Source organism: Tinamus guttatus, unplaced genomic scaffold (genome assembly GCF_059628265.1).
Source record: "Tinamus guttatus ecotype Peru unplaced genomic scaffold, ASM5962826v1 Tinamus_guttatus_pri_ptg000080l, whole genome shotgun sequence".
In the NCBI taxonomy this organism is placed as follows: Eukaryota; Metazoa; Chordata; class Aves; order Tinamiformes; family Tinamidae; genus Tinamus; species Tinamus guttatus.
The window spans coordinates 1,989,646-2,005,732 of NW_028288614.1; the positions used below are offsets into that span (position 1 = coordinate 1,989,646).

The 16,087-nt window shown below is 40.6% G+C and overlaps 1 protein-coding gene across 2 annotated transcripts in view; it reads left to right on the forward strand.

Moving 5' to 3' along the window:
• Positions 1-16,087, forward strand: part of ITSN2 (intersectin 2) — a 73,007-nt gene that overhangs the window by 42,502 nt on the left and 14,418 nt on the right. For both annotated transcript variants that reach the window (XM_088520131.1, XM_088520132.1), the window contains 12 exons: positions 208-344; positions 1,843-2,288; positions 3,495-3,616; positions 5,295-5,470; positions 5,745-5,889; positions 6,305-6,510; positions 7,373-7,437; positions 8,356-8,522; positions 9,251-9,296; positions 9,495-9,616; positions 11,162-11,258; positions 11,919-12,110. In XM_088520131.1, coding sequence (XP_088376257.1) covers positions 208-344; positions 1,843-2,288; positions 3,495-3,616; positions 5,295-5,470; positions 5,745-5,889; positions 6,305-6,510; positions 7,373-7,437; positions 8,356-8,522; positions 9,251-9,296; positions 9,495-9,616; positions 11,162-11,258; positions 11,919-12,110 — 1,921 coding nt within the window. The remainder of the gene's footprint in view (positions 1-207; positions 345-1,842; positions 2,289-3,494; positions 3,617-5,294; positions 5,471-5,744; positions 5,890-6,304; positions 6,511-7,372; positions 7,438-8,355; positions 8,523-9,250; positions 9,297-9,494; positions 9,617-11,161; positions 11,259-11,918; positions 12,111-16,087) is intronic.

The window sequence follows — 16,087 nt, forward strand, 5'->3', positions numbered from 1 at the left end:
TTGCAAACCTGCCAGCCATTCTCATACTTTTGTTTGTTTGACTTTCCTTACAGTGACTTTCAAGAGTTATTAATAACTTAATATTACTTTGTCCGTTTCTATTAGTACTTGGTTCACAAAACATTAAAATGCCTCATTGCTTTTCTTTTAATAATTAAAAAAAAAGCTTTATTTCTTTTAATGTATTTCATTGTGTTCCCTCATTAGGACCTGAGAGAAAGTTATAACACGCAGCAATTAGCCTTGGAGCAGCTCCACAGGATCAAGCAGGATAAAATAAGAGAAGTAGAAAAAAGAAGAGCTGAACTTGCACAGAAAAAGCGTCTGGAAGACGAGGCCGCAAGGTACCATGTCCAAGGATTGCAGTCTCCAAAGCAAAATACTGCTGTGGTCACTTAAGACATTAATTGTAATGAACAAGAAGTCTGATTGGTAGAAACCCATCCAGTATTTCTTTAGTATGGAATACCAGTGATACAAGATGGTTCAACTTTCCTCTCTCCAATCTGTTTTTATCTGATCATTTCCTTAGAAATGGAAATTCCTATTAAGGCAAGTGTAGTCCCCTGGTACTTAAGAAAATGGGAGAGAGACCAACTGCTTCATTCCTGCCTAAATATTGAAAGCTGGGAGATGAGCAAGTATTTAGTTTTCAGTTTTAGCTTCTTTTTTAAAAGAGCAGTAAGAAAATTCACATACATCGTTAGGAAAGGATCATTCTTTATATGCAATACTGTTTTTGCTAAGCCAACCCTTGTATCAAACACCCAAATTTACATTTCTCTCTTCTTCTTTTCTTCTGGTCTCATTTGCAGTTAGTTTTATTTTTTACTATGTTTTGCTGATTAAGAAATCAAAGCTTTTAGTTGGAATATTGCCTCTCTGGACCTTCTACTATCAGCCAGCTATTTCATTGCTGTAACTTTGGTGGTGGAGCTTAATAGTCCCAGGCTGAAATAGTGCCAGGGAGTGGGTGGATGAGTGTGCTCCGTGCTGAGCCCTCAGCTCTGAAATGTTTTCGTTGTACTAGTTTCACTGAATCAGGTTTTTAGTATGAGGAAAGAGTTGCTCTATTTTGTGGTTTTAATTTGAAATTTTCTTTTCTAATGACTCTTAACTTGCTCTGACTGTTCAGAATGGAAATTCAGAAATCTGTAGCCCAAAGGCCCAGGGCAGCTGGTGAGACCAGAAGAGTCTCCTGTTAGCCAGGATGAAGTGTCTTTTAGTGTGTTGAACTAGGTAATGTCTTGTCAAGCAAGGTGAGGCGCAGGTTAAAATGTGGGTAATTTCATAGAATACAGGAAGATTTCCAGATTGTTTCTCTCTGCTAGAGAGGGTGATTTGGTAGCCAAGGGAACAAAGATGTAGAGTACAAATTACCACTGCTGCAGACGAGGAAGCAAAGCAGCAGATCAGTGTGTAAAAATGAGCTTTATGTGCCTGCCAGAGACCAATTCTGTCACTGAATCTGCTCGGATATCTTAGTATCTAAATCCCATGATTGCAAAGTACCTTGGCGAAAGCTTAAAAGCATCCTTGTTAAATTAAGAGCTCTCTTCTTGGTCCTAAGAATGCAGGTGAGCAGAAGTGCCCACAAAGGCCCTGCACAGGTAACCACATCAGAGTGTTTCTGCATGAAGACTCTTAATCTGTTTAATTTTATGTGAAATACACTGGCCTACACGCTAGGCAAAGCATCGTCTGCTCCCAAAGAATGGCCCACAATGAAAAGTCACCAACACCGTAGGCGCAGCTTGACCCACAAGTGCAGTTTTTACCCCGTGAACACCATCTCATGCATTTTTACATGAATATTTTTCTCTCCTCCCTCCTCTTTTTAAGGAAAGCAAAAAGGGAGAAAGAGAACCGATGGCAGGAAAATATCCGAAGGGAAGAGGAGGAGAAAAAGAAGCGGCTAGAGGAAGAACGAATACAGGAAAAAATCCAAGAAAAACAGAAAGCTGAAGAAGCAGTTGCTGTGATGAGAGAAAGGGAAAATCAACAGCAGCTTCATGAAAAGGAGAGTAAAAACAAGCAAGCTGAGATTCTGAGAGAAGCGGAGCAACAAAGGCAGAGGCAACTGGAAGAAGATAAAAGGAAACAAGAACAAATAGCAAAAGAAGCAGAGGAGAGACGGAAGCAGAGTGAAGAACTGAAGAAGAGAAAAGAAGTGACCAACTCTCAAGAGACAGAGAAACATATTTCTAAATTGAGCATCAATGAGAAGTTTGCAGATCTGCTGAAACCAACAGAAAGTAAAATTTTTAAGCCACCATGGAAAAATGAAGGTAAATTAATGAAAATGAAGGTCTGTTGGGATTTTGTTTCAGCTGTTCTTATTTTCTTGAATGTGGTTTAATGTTTTTGTTTTGTTGTTTTAACTGTTTCATTGTTAACATGACCACATAGCAGTCTTATCTGGAATATTAGTAGGAAAGCAATACTCATGTATTTAGTTGGTATAAGTCGTACCAGTTTTATTAACTTTGGTTAGGTTTTAGCAGTTTTCAACATCTTCCAGTGATCTTGGCTGATAAATCATAGCTGCTGGAAACAGCAATATTTGAGCTTTCTATTAAGGCTTGAACTTTGTGTCACTGGGGCAAAATGCTAAAAAGAGAGGTTTTTTTTGTTTGTTTGTTTGTTTTTTTTCCTGGTTAGATGATGGCTGCCTGGGCAGGTAACTCAATGGTGACTTGTTTTTCATTACAATCCCCTTGGTTTCTATATTAGCATTTTATTAGCAAAAAGATCTGAAATCAGCCTAGCTTTCTTTGTTGGACCTTGGAAAATGCTGATAAAGCAGCATTTATATTAAAGCCCATTTTGATTAGTTCCCTCGTTCGTTATATCTCATCAGTGTTTTTTAAAGCCAGGTTTAGCACTGCATTCAGCACGAAGCAACTTGGGTGGCACTGGCAGATCTGTTCACATCTCAGCTACACCTTGATAAACGCTTGGCTGTTCAGCAACATCATTAGAGAACACGAGATGCCTAGAAATTAGAAATACCTGATATTTGCTATTTTAAGCTTCTAATTAAAATAATCACATGTGCTGCCGACACTTAACTGTTGATCAGTGTGTTACCACCTTGGAAAATTATAATTGTATTAAAAGGGTCTATACTAAAGCACTGGCTTAGCCAAAACTATTTAACATGAAAGGATGAGAAGATAAAAATGTCTCTTTTTCTTTTTTTCTTTCTTTTTTCTTTTTTCCCCCTCTTCAGAAGCCTTTCGCTTTATTGTCTTTATTTCACTTTATTTCACTTTATTGTCTGTATTATATTTGCAATGCTCAGCATATTAAACTCTTACGTTGTGTCCATCCCCTCAGCCTCTTGTGCCTAGTTATCTCCCACGACAGCATCTGCAGGACAAGAGCTGTTGTCGTCTCATTGTTGTCGTCTGTTGCTCAGATTGATAAACCTCCAACTAAATGCATGCCTTCCAGCTGTATCAAAAGGGTAACTATATTTTTCTTCCTTCCAGGCAATGCAGTTAATGCCTCGGAGTCTAGGAATTCAGTTGCCTTGGTAAATTACAGAGCTTTATATCCGTTTGAAGCAAGGAATCATGATGAAATGAGCTTTAATACTGGGGATGTGATTCAGGTAAGTATTTGTCAATCGTATGTATCCTGCAAAAAAGAGCAGACAGCTCCCCCCAGTCCTGAGATATATGAGGTTAAAATATTGTGTTAATATATTTTAGACTTACTGTATTTTTTTAAGGATGAAATTAAGGATTAGTTTAGCGAAAGTCTTTCTTTCAGACTTACACATCTGACAGATGTTGCAAGTCAGCTTAGAACAGCAATATAAACTCCAGACAAAAACTTCCTAAACTTAGTAAATCAGAAATGATGTTACTTCAGTTTGTTTGTTTGCTTTACACGTACTGATAGGCCTCCAAGTGACAGCTTGAAATGTGAGTGAACACTGGCATGAATGGCTAGATGAGGTGATTAATGGCATTTCAGTTTAGATGAAACAGGTTTCAGCAGCTGTGGAAGGCTCTCCTGTATCATCCAGGCATCTAAATAGTGTCTCCTTGTGTATTCTTAACCTAATCTTTTTGAGTCGCTTACCTTGTCTTTTAAAAATGCACCTCAGACACCTACAGTACTTTATTCCGAGTCCATTCTGTGAAGCATCCGTGTGTGTCTATTCAGGTGCATATGGTATCCATAATGGAACAGCAGGAACACGAGGCAGGGAGCCTATTCTGGCTTCTCGGTTGTAAGCTGTGTTATTTCATATAATTATTTCATTTGTTAGCATATAAATATTTTTGGAAAGCACAAGCAATCTGTAGACCTGTGAAAACTGACTTACAGCTGTGTTCATAGAGTAATAGATATGCAGCTAATATATATGTGGTTCCCTCTCACTTGTACTGTAAGTGAAACAGGCATATGATGAGTTTACAAATTACACAATTTAAAAACCTTTAAATATTAGTATTAAATCATGTATTTGCGTTTTCATGATAGTGAAGCATAGAAGAGGAAGCAAGAGAAGTAGGTGTTGTTATATATCCTTCAGTTATATTTAACTTGGTGCCATTTAAGTTCTGAGGTCCTCTTTTAAAAATATGCCAACAGCCTCCTGCCCCTTGTATACCCCAAATCCCAACTGAACTACTTAATTCTTAGCATTGGAGCTGCTAATATTAGCCCTTTTTTATTGTATGTTTGAATCTGTACAGCATAATAGACACTTTAATATTGATTTGAATTTTTGGTCACATTTTTGGATATAGTTAATTGCAGGCTCAGCACATCCACCCTCCATTCCTCTAAATAAAACTACTGAAAAAATATGTTTATAGCTCTTCACTTCAGAAGATGACAGTTCTGTAAGCAGAATAATTTAGTGTATCAACTGCACCAGCCTTTGTGTTCTGCAGCCAAGTGGTGTCACGCTGGCCTAGCGTGTTCAGCAAAATATAATCATGATTTTTGGCAAGCCAGAATGGCTCCAGGGCTTGTGCCTGTTCTCCAGCCTGCCTGGGGCCCATTTGAAGGGGTCTAACAGCTTGGAGTCCTGTCTTAAACTCACCAAAATTGGCTGGCCAAACTCAGAGCGTTGCCTCCAGGGGAGCCGCCAGCGACGTGCTCCAGCTGGGCAAAACCAGCTGAATTCTCAAAGGGAAGAGACTGGAAATGAGATGGCTGCAGCTCAGGTTATGCCAAGAGGTGCTTACACACTAGATACTTCATTTGCTTCATGCTCTTAATTGGTTTTTTGTTTGTTTTGGTTTGTTTTGCTTTTATCCTCCTATCCACAGGTTGATGAAAAAACCGTGGGAGAGCCTGGTTGGCTATATGGGAGTTTCCAAGGACATTTTGGTTGGTTTCCATGCAATTATGTAGAAAAAATATCAGAAGGAGAAAAATCTTTATCTCCTAAGAAGGCCTTACTTCCTCCTACAGTATCTTTATCTACTACCTCAGCTGCTTCAGAGTAAGGATTTTCATTTTTTGTTTTTACATTTAAGCTGCCTTTTCTAAGGCAACATTTGTATATTATATACCATATAGTATCATTATGCATTTGTTTTTAAATAAAATTGTGGAAAATTTACTGAAGAATCTATCTGAAATTGTATTCTAAATCTTTGACAGTGGTTTGCGTTGTATAGAGTAATAGTTTTATTTATATAAAAATAGTGTTTCTACTTGATGTACTTTTAAATCAAAGTTGTCCTCTGTTAAATATGCTTCTGTTCAATTTGCAGACCACTCTCACCAAGTAAATCAGCAGAAGAATCTGATTACCAAAACATACCTTTCTCAAGCCTGAATGTTAACACAGCCTGGCAGCAAAAATCAGCTTTTACCCGCACTGTCTCCCCTGGCTCTGTTTCCCCCATTCATGGACAGGTATAATGAGAGTGAACTTGATGATTTTAGAATCACTTTGTCATATGGACTTTGTTTTTTCCCTTTTCAGCACTGGACTACCATAAGGCTAGAGAATAAAGAAACTAGTCTGAATTCAAGCTAGTTTGAATCCCTCACTAGAATGCCTTGGTGGATCAGAGTACACCACCCTGCAGTCTCTTTCCTAATTCTGTTACTGTTTCCCCTGGAACTTGACACACGAGATACTGTGACAAATAAGAAAGAGTTGAGGGTTTGTTCCTGAATCAGCAGCATGAACAAGGCAATGCAAATGTTGTCCAGGCATCAAATTATTCTGCCAACACTTAGGAATGAACTGTCTTGGAATGCAAGAAATGTTGCAGCTGGTTTTAACACCTGTGGTAATAAGGCACCTGTGCTTCTGTCTTAACAGGGACAACCTGTAGAGAACTTAAAAGCACAAGCACTTTGCTCTTGGACTGCAAAAAAAGAAAACCACTTGAATTTTTCAAAAAATGATATCATTACTGTGCTGGAGCAGCAGGAAAACTGGTGGTTTGGAGAGGTGCATGGAGGAAGGGGTTGGTTCCCAAAATCTTACGTCAAGCTCTTACCTGGGACTGAACTCAAGAAAGAGGAGTGAGTGAGACTTTTGCTACTGTTTTCTTCTACAGTTTGGAAAAAGCTGACGTTTAGAGAGCAAAACCTGTGCGGTGCTTTACAGTGCCGACCCCAAATAGCATTTACCATTTACCCAAAGCAAAATGCAATTTCAGGCTTTTGTTATTTCCTTTTTGCAAATTAAGTAATGTTGGGCTCACTACTGCCTAAGCAGAAGGTCTTCCAAGGCTGGGTGCTGTGAAAAATCAGTGGTGTTTAACTTATTTACCAACTGTTAAACTTTTTCTTGTCTCATTACTGTGTCAACCCTCTAGCAGGGTAATTGCTTTACTCTGAGGGTGCCAAATACTGAATGACTTACTAAGAATGCCTTAACATCCCGCATCATAAAAACTCCTAAGGCACATCTTGCAGAAACAGTGGTTGTTTTTCTCCTTGAAAAGATAGTTATGTCTATTTTAATGCTGTAGGTATCTTTTCAAGTAATTATTCAAAGTCTATTTAGTCCTAGAATGGCTGCACCATTGTGTGTGAATTGATCTTTTCATGTGTTATGGTAGAAATTATTTGAAATTCCCTAAACTGAGAGAATTGGGACAAACTTTTCATTTGTGCTTCTTTTGGATGGCATAATTTCTTCATAGGCTGCCCGGCCTTTCATCACACTGCTTTGGGGAGGGGAAGTCTCTTGGGTTCTGCCTACATCTTAAAACCAATAACACTCAACACTAGTTGTGAGATCCAGGGTAGCCTTTATCCGAAGAAAATGCCAACTTTGAGACAACTAAAGTGAGCTTAATCTCATCCTAATAGACATTTCTGGTTTATCAGCCTTCTTTCTTACTCAAATATATATGTATATATATATTTTTTCCTGCAGACCAGAAGCTATTTATGCAGCTGTAAACAAGAAGCCCAATGCACAGTCTTACACAGCTGGAGAGGGTAAGGCCACGTGGTTTCTGTCACTTAATGGTGCATTTTTTCTGCTTAATGGCATAAGAATAAGCTTGAATATAAGAAGAAATTCTGAGCAAATATTTGAATGCTCATCCAAAAGATACAGTGAAAATATCAAGCTAGTGTTATGAAAATCCTAAAATAAAAACTTAAGTAAAATTTGTAACTGTTTCGGGTAGCATAGACTTGGGTATGTGAGGGTTTTGTTGTTGCCTTTTTGTGTTAAGACTCATGTATTAAATTGCAACAACTAGAGATACTTCTGAAAACTAAACTATGTCTCATACCCATGAGAAATTTTCTTTTCCTGTTGCTGTTTGCGGTACTGACTTATACTGTAGAGACTGTTAGTTTGCTAAGCGTGGGCTGTTCTCTTTTAGTCAGTAGAGAGTAGAGAACACAAATACCGAGAAGAACAGGTATGACCTTTTCCTCTAGTGTATTCTACATCCTTCCACAATTATGTTTTAATTTCATGTGGTGTTTTCCATCTCCACCTTAATCAGATAACAATGTGTTTAGTCACATGTAGGTGTATGATATAAATGGTTGTTGTGAAATGTGGAGCTGAGGTGATGAGCTTCATCCAAGAGGTAGTTCTCTAGCTGTGGTATACAGGTTTCTGTTGATCTGCAACAGAAAATAGACAGTTGAAGAGTAGTAACTCTAACTATGGCAAGTAGATTTGTCTGGAAAAATACCTATTAAGCCAGAGCTGTAAGCACGAGGCAGGGTGATTATGATTGAGCAGGTAGGTTGTTTCGCCAGCTTACTAAGCCACAATCTGTGTTAGGAACACGTTGATGAATGCTGATATTAAAAACGCTTTCCACTTGCCTCTAATGTGCTTTTTTCCTCCTAGCTGACCTGTTGTCTCCTTCCTTGTGCGTGTTTTCTGTGCAGAGTATGTTGCACTCTATTCTTACTCGAGCGCTGAACCTGGTGACCTGACTTTCGTGGAGGGTGAGGAAATCCTAGTGACTCAGAAGGAAGGGGAGTGGTGGACAGGGAGCATTGACGACAGGACTGGAATCTTTCCCTCCAACTATGTCAGACCAAAGGATCAAGAAGTGAGTCTGTATTATGAGTCTTCACTGCAAGATGCTTTCTTTAGATTGTATATTATTGATATCTAGCTCTTACCTGGTGGTTTTAAGCAGAGGTTAAAGTGACTGATAAAGAGAAAAGCTGGATATGTATCCCAGGTGCCTGAATCCTAATTCAGTGCTTTAGCCTCAGTGTCACACTGCTTCTGTCTGCACAGGTGTTCCAATGATCTTCCAATAAATACTAATTTAAAGTAAAAATTTACATGTAGTTTTTTGTCTGTGTACAAAAACCTGTCTTTGCATAGTCAGCTGCAGAAGTTAGAGGTCTCTGTTCCTGCATCTGAGATGAATATTTTGATTAAGAAAGAAAGCATTTTGGTCTAATGGGACGTGAACATCATCTTATAAACCAGTGATGAGATTTTCTGATTAGTTACTAGGAAAAATTGGGCACTATTAGGACAAAGTTACTATTATTTGAAATTAGACATCTAAAGCAGACCATCTGAGTCATGTCCTCAAACCAAAGGGTTTCAGGGTTGCATATTAGGGGTGAACGTGTGAAGTTAGAATTAATGCCACTTCTCTTGCAACCTCTACTGAGAGGGGATAAAAAGGATGCCCTCTTTTTCAGGCAAGAAGGTGTATTTAAGGCAAAAGAAAACTTCAGTTCGTGTGAATTAAAAACTAGTGCAAATTCTACTATTTGCATTGCCTATTAAAAGATGATTTTTGTGCCTCTATTGCAGGGTTCTAGTAATGCTGGCAAAACTGGAACGATAAATAAGAAACCCGGTAAGTTGTATGCTAACTTTTTAATATTTAGGACCGCTTCTTAAGTTCTTACAAACATTTAGGACCAGATTCACAACAGTGTTTTTAATGGTGGCTAATGTGCTTAACTTGAATGTATATACTCAGGTATTTCTGTGGATTTAGCTCCTATTATAATGAAAAAAACCAACAGGCACAATTTATATTCTGCTCTTGCAGAAATTGCTCAAGTTACTACTGCCTATGCTGCATCAGGAACTGAACAGCTTAGTCTGGCTCCAGGACAGCTAATACTTATTCTGAAGAAAAATGCGAGTGGTTGGTGGCAAGGAGAGTTGCAGGTAATTTTTTAAAGGAAAATAAATGTGACCTCATGAGCAGGGAGGAGCTGGTCTTCAGTTTCCTTTGAAGAGTGGGGGGAAATAAAGCATATTGTTTGAAAACTTGTCTAGAAAGGTATTTTCACTTTGTATAAATTGTATTTGGGAAAAGCTTTTAATTCAGCCTTGTGTTGCTGTTCTTGATTTTTGTCATGACAAAGGAATAGTAAAACTGGAAATGATCATATTAATGGAAATGAGTGATGTTGTATGTTAATAAAAATGGCAGGGTTTACCTGATAAAACATTAAATGATAAATTCCTCCTAATGAAGGAAGGAGGACCCTTAGAAGTTGGAAGGGAGCTGGTTTATGGAGAAGGCTGCAGGTCCCACCTTTTCTCCTTTTCTCATGTAGTGATGACAGTCTAGTCCTAAAGCTAGAGGTACCACGTGATGCAACATTGAAAGATTTAAGTCGTGATATTAGATCTCTTTGTTACCCCTTTCCTCTTTATCTAAGAGATATTAGAACAAGTACCAAGTACATGTAGTTTTAACCTGAATTTAAACATACCATTTCTGATGTTAGGATTAAATAGCATTCCTCGTATCATTTCATTGGCCTTTCCCAAGGTGCTCTGCTGCCCCACATCCTCTCCTGGACTCAATGCTGTTGTTTACGTCCGTCTTCTCCCTCCAGCTGTCTCAGCCCCATGCAGGGCTGCTCTGTGCGTCCTGCATCCGTTCAGGGAGAAACCAGAGGGGAGGGAGATCCCCCTGCACCAAGTGCCGCACCGAGCAGCTTGTTGGTGGGGGTTTTCTTTCTTTTTTCCCACAAATTCTGTATATTAGTGAGTCGGCTGTCAAACAATGACCCATTTTCTCTATAAGAAAATACAGAAAACGATAGTTAGCATTTTCACAAAATTCAGCTCAGTGCTGATCCAGGAAGAAGCCTCAGATAATCAAGAAAGTGCTGATAGGAAAACCAAGATGGGTACTCAGTTATTGTTAGCTTGAATTTCTCCCTGAAGTAATAGAGCTCACTCTGCAGATACTGCTTTCTGTCCTCTGTTTGTTCAGTTTTACAACTTCGCTTTATTTTTTGTGTGATATGAAGAATATTTATTTCTTCAGTGTGACTAGAAGCAATCGTACTGTGTTCCAGGTAGAAAGTGATAGCAAACAATTGGGTCAAGTTTTCAAAAGCAGTTTGTGTTTTCTGATTCCTTTTTTCTGCATGTCTCATTATAGACTATACACATGCCCAGTTTTCATAGAGTGATTTGTTTTCCAGACTTTCTATTAAAATGTGCACCAAAATCATTAGCTGCACTTGAAAACTGTGAACATACACATTTGGGTAAACATATAGGGTGCAGAATTTCATTTTTTTTCTTAATCCTGTCTTTAGCTGTTCAAATTAATATTTCACGTTTAGTTGATAGTGGAAGACCAACTTCTTTTGGTTTTGTTAGCAAAGCTGGGTGAGATACTTGTTGCACTTTTCCAATCTATCGATTATTTATTGTCTTATTTGTGTCATAACCATTTAACATTTACAGGCAAGAGGAAAAAAGAGACAGAAAGGATGGTTTCCTGCCAGCCATGTGAAATTATTGGGTCCAAGCAGTGAGAGAACAACATCTGCTGCTCCCTCAGGTGAAAAAACTCACTTTGTTAGTATTTCACTTAGAATATTTTGTGCAAGTGTTCCATTTATTTAAACAGCAAGGTGAATTACATAACTGATTTACTTATGCTTAATGGCTGTACTTTATACTGGTGTCGTTGGGGAATGTGGAAGGCCTCGTCAGAATCTGAGCCTTTGGACAGACCCAACCGTTCAGATAATACCTAGGTCTGAGAAACATAAAACCCCACAGTGTCCTAATCAGAACAGTTCTTTCTGGGCTCCTGCACATGCCCTTTATTGTGCCTCATGGCAGAAAGCCTCAGGCATGCCAAGATGTTTGTGTTCAGAAATCAGTGAGGATTCAGAAATCTGTGAGGATCAGCAGTCCCTCTCCTCTGGCAAGAACCTTTTAATTTTGCTGAATGGGTCTTTAGGAGCCTGAGCTTTTCTGTGAGCTCCTTGTTTCCAGGCTCAGCAAAAGTCCTGTGGGAATCACTAGCAGTCACTGACAGTCACTGCAAACCTGCACAGAGAGAGCAGTTTCACATCAACTAAGATCATCTGGTTACCTCCTTTTGTAACAGTGTCTGGGAACCGTTTCTTTTCTGTGGTTGTGTTAAATACTCAAAAATAACCTTAATACTTCTGCAAAAGTAGTATTTCTGCTCTTTTTTTTTTCTTTGCAGTATGTCAAGTCATAGCAATGTATGATTACCTGGCAAACAATGAAGATGAGCTCAGCTTCTCCAAAGGGCAGCTTATTAATGTGCTGAACAAAGATGATGCTGACTGGTGGCAAGGAGAAATCAATGGTGTGACGGGTCTCTTTCCCTCAAACTACGTCAAGATGACCACAGACTCTGACCCAAGTCAGCAGTGTAAGAAACGATTTTTTTAAAAGCATTTTATTACTGTATGTCAGAGGTGTATTGCGGTTCCTCTGCTTTGTGTTCGGAGTCTCAAGTCTCGGGTGAATTTCCTGGTACTTCATACGTTCACTTTTCTATTTAATCTACAAAGAAAACCCAGCACTTTAACAAGCAGCCAGTGTGTAATAGCAGGGTCCTAGAGTGAGGTAAAATACTAGATTCAGTAGATTCAGTCACCTTCCTTTAAAGATGCTGGTATTTGATAACCTTTGATACCTCTCAGTCTGTGCAGGCCTGCTGTGCTGTAGTATGGTTATTTTGTCTTGCCTAGGTTTCATAAAAAGTGAAAGAAGTCTAAAATATAGAATCATAGAGGTTGGAAAAGACCTATAAGATCACTGAGTCCAACCATGTTCTCCCCAGCTGAAAGTGTTTCTCAGTTCAGTAGGGATGGCTACGAGAAGAGCAGGAAGGCTCTAGCATTAGCAAGTGGTCTAGCCCGTGGTAACTGTGTGTGTCCTGGCTCCCAGCCGATCCTGTGCTCATACAATGTTGAGGAACCTGGTGTGCACCAAAGCTTGTAACAAACTGAAGAGTCATCAGGAGCAGCCTGAGAACTGGAGGCTGGAAGAGATGCCTGTCTGAAGGTCGGAGGTTTCTCGGCCTTTCTCTTGCACATAAGCAGCATGAAGGTTTCCTTTTTTCCCCCTCCTCAGTAACAGTTTTGGCGCCTCAGAGCAGAGTTTCCATTCCCTCAGATTTTCATCCTGGGGCACTGTGATTCAATCTCAACCTGTGAGGCTGCAGGGATTGGGAATGTACCTTCATGCAAAAGTTTCTCCATTTATATAACAAGCGCTGCCCTGGCTATTATTTCTCCTGGGCAGCAGCTGTTGTATCAAATGACATTTTGTCATTTGTGTTCTGGCATTTTGAGCTGTCTCAGTAGAAAGAAAAGAATCCAAAAGTCTGGTTGAGCCTGGCCTGTAACATCCTGTACATCAGGGCTCTTGCACGACCCAAGACTTGGTCAGCATAGTTATATTGTTAGAACAGTATTGGCAGACCTGCCAAAGAAGATACTGCTTAGGCTGGGAAAATTAAGTGTTTTGCCTGGGTAGCTCCTTACAGTACATGCCTAAATTATGGTATGCACCATCCCTGAGACTTTCTTTTCGATTAATCTACGTCTGTGTTAATGTTTTTGGTAACGCTATTTTTTTTAATGCTTCTGGCCACCGGGGCTATGTCAAAACACCTGTATTTAGATCAAACTTAAAATTCTTTAAATTGGGCATATCTGCATCATTAAAATATTTAGAAAGTGCTTTTTGGTTAGATACAGTGTCGATTTTGAAGGGCATATGCAAAATCAAGCCAGGCTATGCGAGTAAGATTGCGATTGGTTTTGAGTGCCAAAACTCTAAATTTTCTAGAGCGATACAAACATTAGCTGATCAACGCAGGCATGTGTCCATTGAGGGTTACGTAGCTGGCTGTGGTGAGTGGGAGCTATTTACACATGCCATTACCTTTCAACAAAAGCAAGGCGAAGATCAGGTTGTAACTGGAAGCATCCGACGTGACGATTAAGCTTCTCTCTTTCATTGATGTGTCATTAGGCTGTCCTGTTCCCACATTTCAGTGTCGCTGAGTAAAAATAGTTATTTTCCAGTCAAATTGTGGCTGTGTCGACAAAATTCTTCCCGGAAAGCGCATCGACAAGGTCAGCCAGTGGCAGTCAGCAAAGAGCAGACATGCTGCACGTCATCCCGACGTGATCGTTACGCTCGAGGCTGTTAAGAAGCTGTTTTCTGCAAAGCAGATCTACTTAATTAGGAGACTTCACCTAAGGGGGGAAGAACAGATTGAAAAAAACTTCCAAAATCCCGAGTGTTTCAGATGAGCTACCTTGTTTATCAGCTCTGTGCTAGCATTTGTCAGTCTCATGTGACACAAAGAGCATTTGCATGTGGAAACTTCAGGCAAAAGCAGCACCGCTCTGTGCAGAGGCAGCTCCGTGCGCTGCCAGCAGCGGCACCGGGTTCTGGGACAGCTCCGTGGGCTGCGCCGCTTCCACGCGGTGGGAAGAGCCTTAAAGCTGTTCTTCATAACTAAAGAAACATGGAAGTGCGTGTTAATCGAACCTTCAGCCTGCCTTCCATTTCTTCAGAATGTTTTTGCCCTTTTTTTAAACATAATGCAGAAATGATCACGCGTGCTCTGGAGAAATCACTAAGGAATTGTCCCACACAAAGGTTGCTGTGGCCTTCTAGAGACCAGCTTTGAGATAGGACAGAAATGGTGCTTAAAATGTTCTATTTCAAGGAATTGTTAATCTGAGTATTACAATGTTTCTGCTGAAGATTGTGTCCTGGCCCACCACATGTCATGGCATTTGGCAGGCAGAGGGCAGATGGTGTTTTTTCAAACAGATACAGCTTATGAAAATTCTGCTTTTCCCTGGAATTTAAATTCTGTTAAATGGACTGCCTGTGTACCCCGAATCTTTCCTGGGGTTTGCTAGTGACAGCTGTAATGGCAAACTTCCCTAGCAAAGATATAATCTATATCACCAAGATGATTCTCACGTTGCTTGTGAGCAATGAACAAACTAAGCTGTGCTGACAAGAAAGGCGATTCTTGGGGGTGCTGGTGGAGTTGCATTCTTGGTATAGGGTCTTTGCAAGAAGAAACCTGTGAGAGCTTTTACAGTTGGACTTCTAAATGCAACCCAAATCTTGGTGACCTTCAGAACACGGTACCCGAGTCGTGCACTCAGCAGTGGTAGTGGTGGGTAGTGTTACTCATGTCGTGACATCATTTTAGTGGCCCTCATTCTGAGGTTGGCACAAAAATCATCTTGGCCTGCACAAAGAATAAGTTTTGCATGAGGTTTTAAAATATATACTATATTTCTAGCATTACAGACTTAAATTTAAGGGATAGGAGCAGTCGGCTGTTCTTTTTCTTGCTCGGCAATCCAAGGTCAGCTCTGGGGTGTGTTCACAGTGTCTGCTAGGCATCCTGTGGGCTGTCACGCAGCTCTCGTCAGGGAATGTGCCGGGGGTCCGTGGGCTCGCTCAGCACCAGGAGCTCTTCCTGGTGGCCAGTCATCTGAGCCATCTTCCTCTGCCTTAAACATGTGCCCTTAGAACCTTCCCTCACCTTGTTTGTTGGCTTTTCTGAGCAAGAGAGCTTCTTTTTTTTCCAGGCTTTTATCCAAAGCCTGAGCCTTTCCCTGGTGTTTTCTTTAGCTGAGGTTTTCCCTCATGCACACGTATCTACCTCAGGTGGAGGCCTCCCAAGGTGAGAGTTGCTGCAGCTCCCGCTGGGTACTCGGTTGCTTTGTGTTGGGGATCCCCTCATCTCATAAATGCCCTTCCAAGAGCTGACAAGTCGCCCAGCTGGACTCACCTCTAGGTGATGTCCTGCTATCTGAGCTACCTGTCTCCCTCCATGCGGCTGCTCTTTCGTCGAGCTCAAGGATTGCACAGCCCGTTCTGACCCGCCGCGTGCGCTTCGTTCCTCTTCCTGAGGGTCCTCAGGCAGTTCCTCCTCCTGCAGCACAGATGCATCTGCAGGTAGTCTCCATGCGCTGAGGGGCTCCTTCGCTCCCCTGTGTCAAGCTGCCTGCTGCGCCCTCCATCTCTCTGTGCAGATGGCCCAAGACAAGGACGGTTGGTCAGACTGGAAGCCCTGGGAATAGATCCTCTCTCCCTAGACTGTTCTCTATAGATACGGCAAAGCCATAACTTCCTTAGGTACAAACTGGATGTTTACAGTGAAGTGCACCTCAGTCACCAGGTCTGCCTATACCTGTTTTCCCTTCCAGAAGGTAGCGCAGACACGAGGCAAGTTCTATCCTCATGCATGTAACATGGAACTACATTTTCAAAAGCTTCTTTGGCTCTTCATCTCCATGCACAGAAGGTCGTAACCATGGGAGTTCCTGTCTAATTAGTGAAGCCGACCCATTCCCAAGG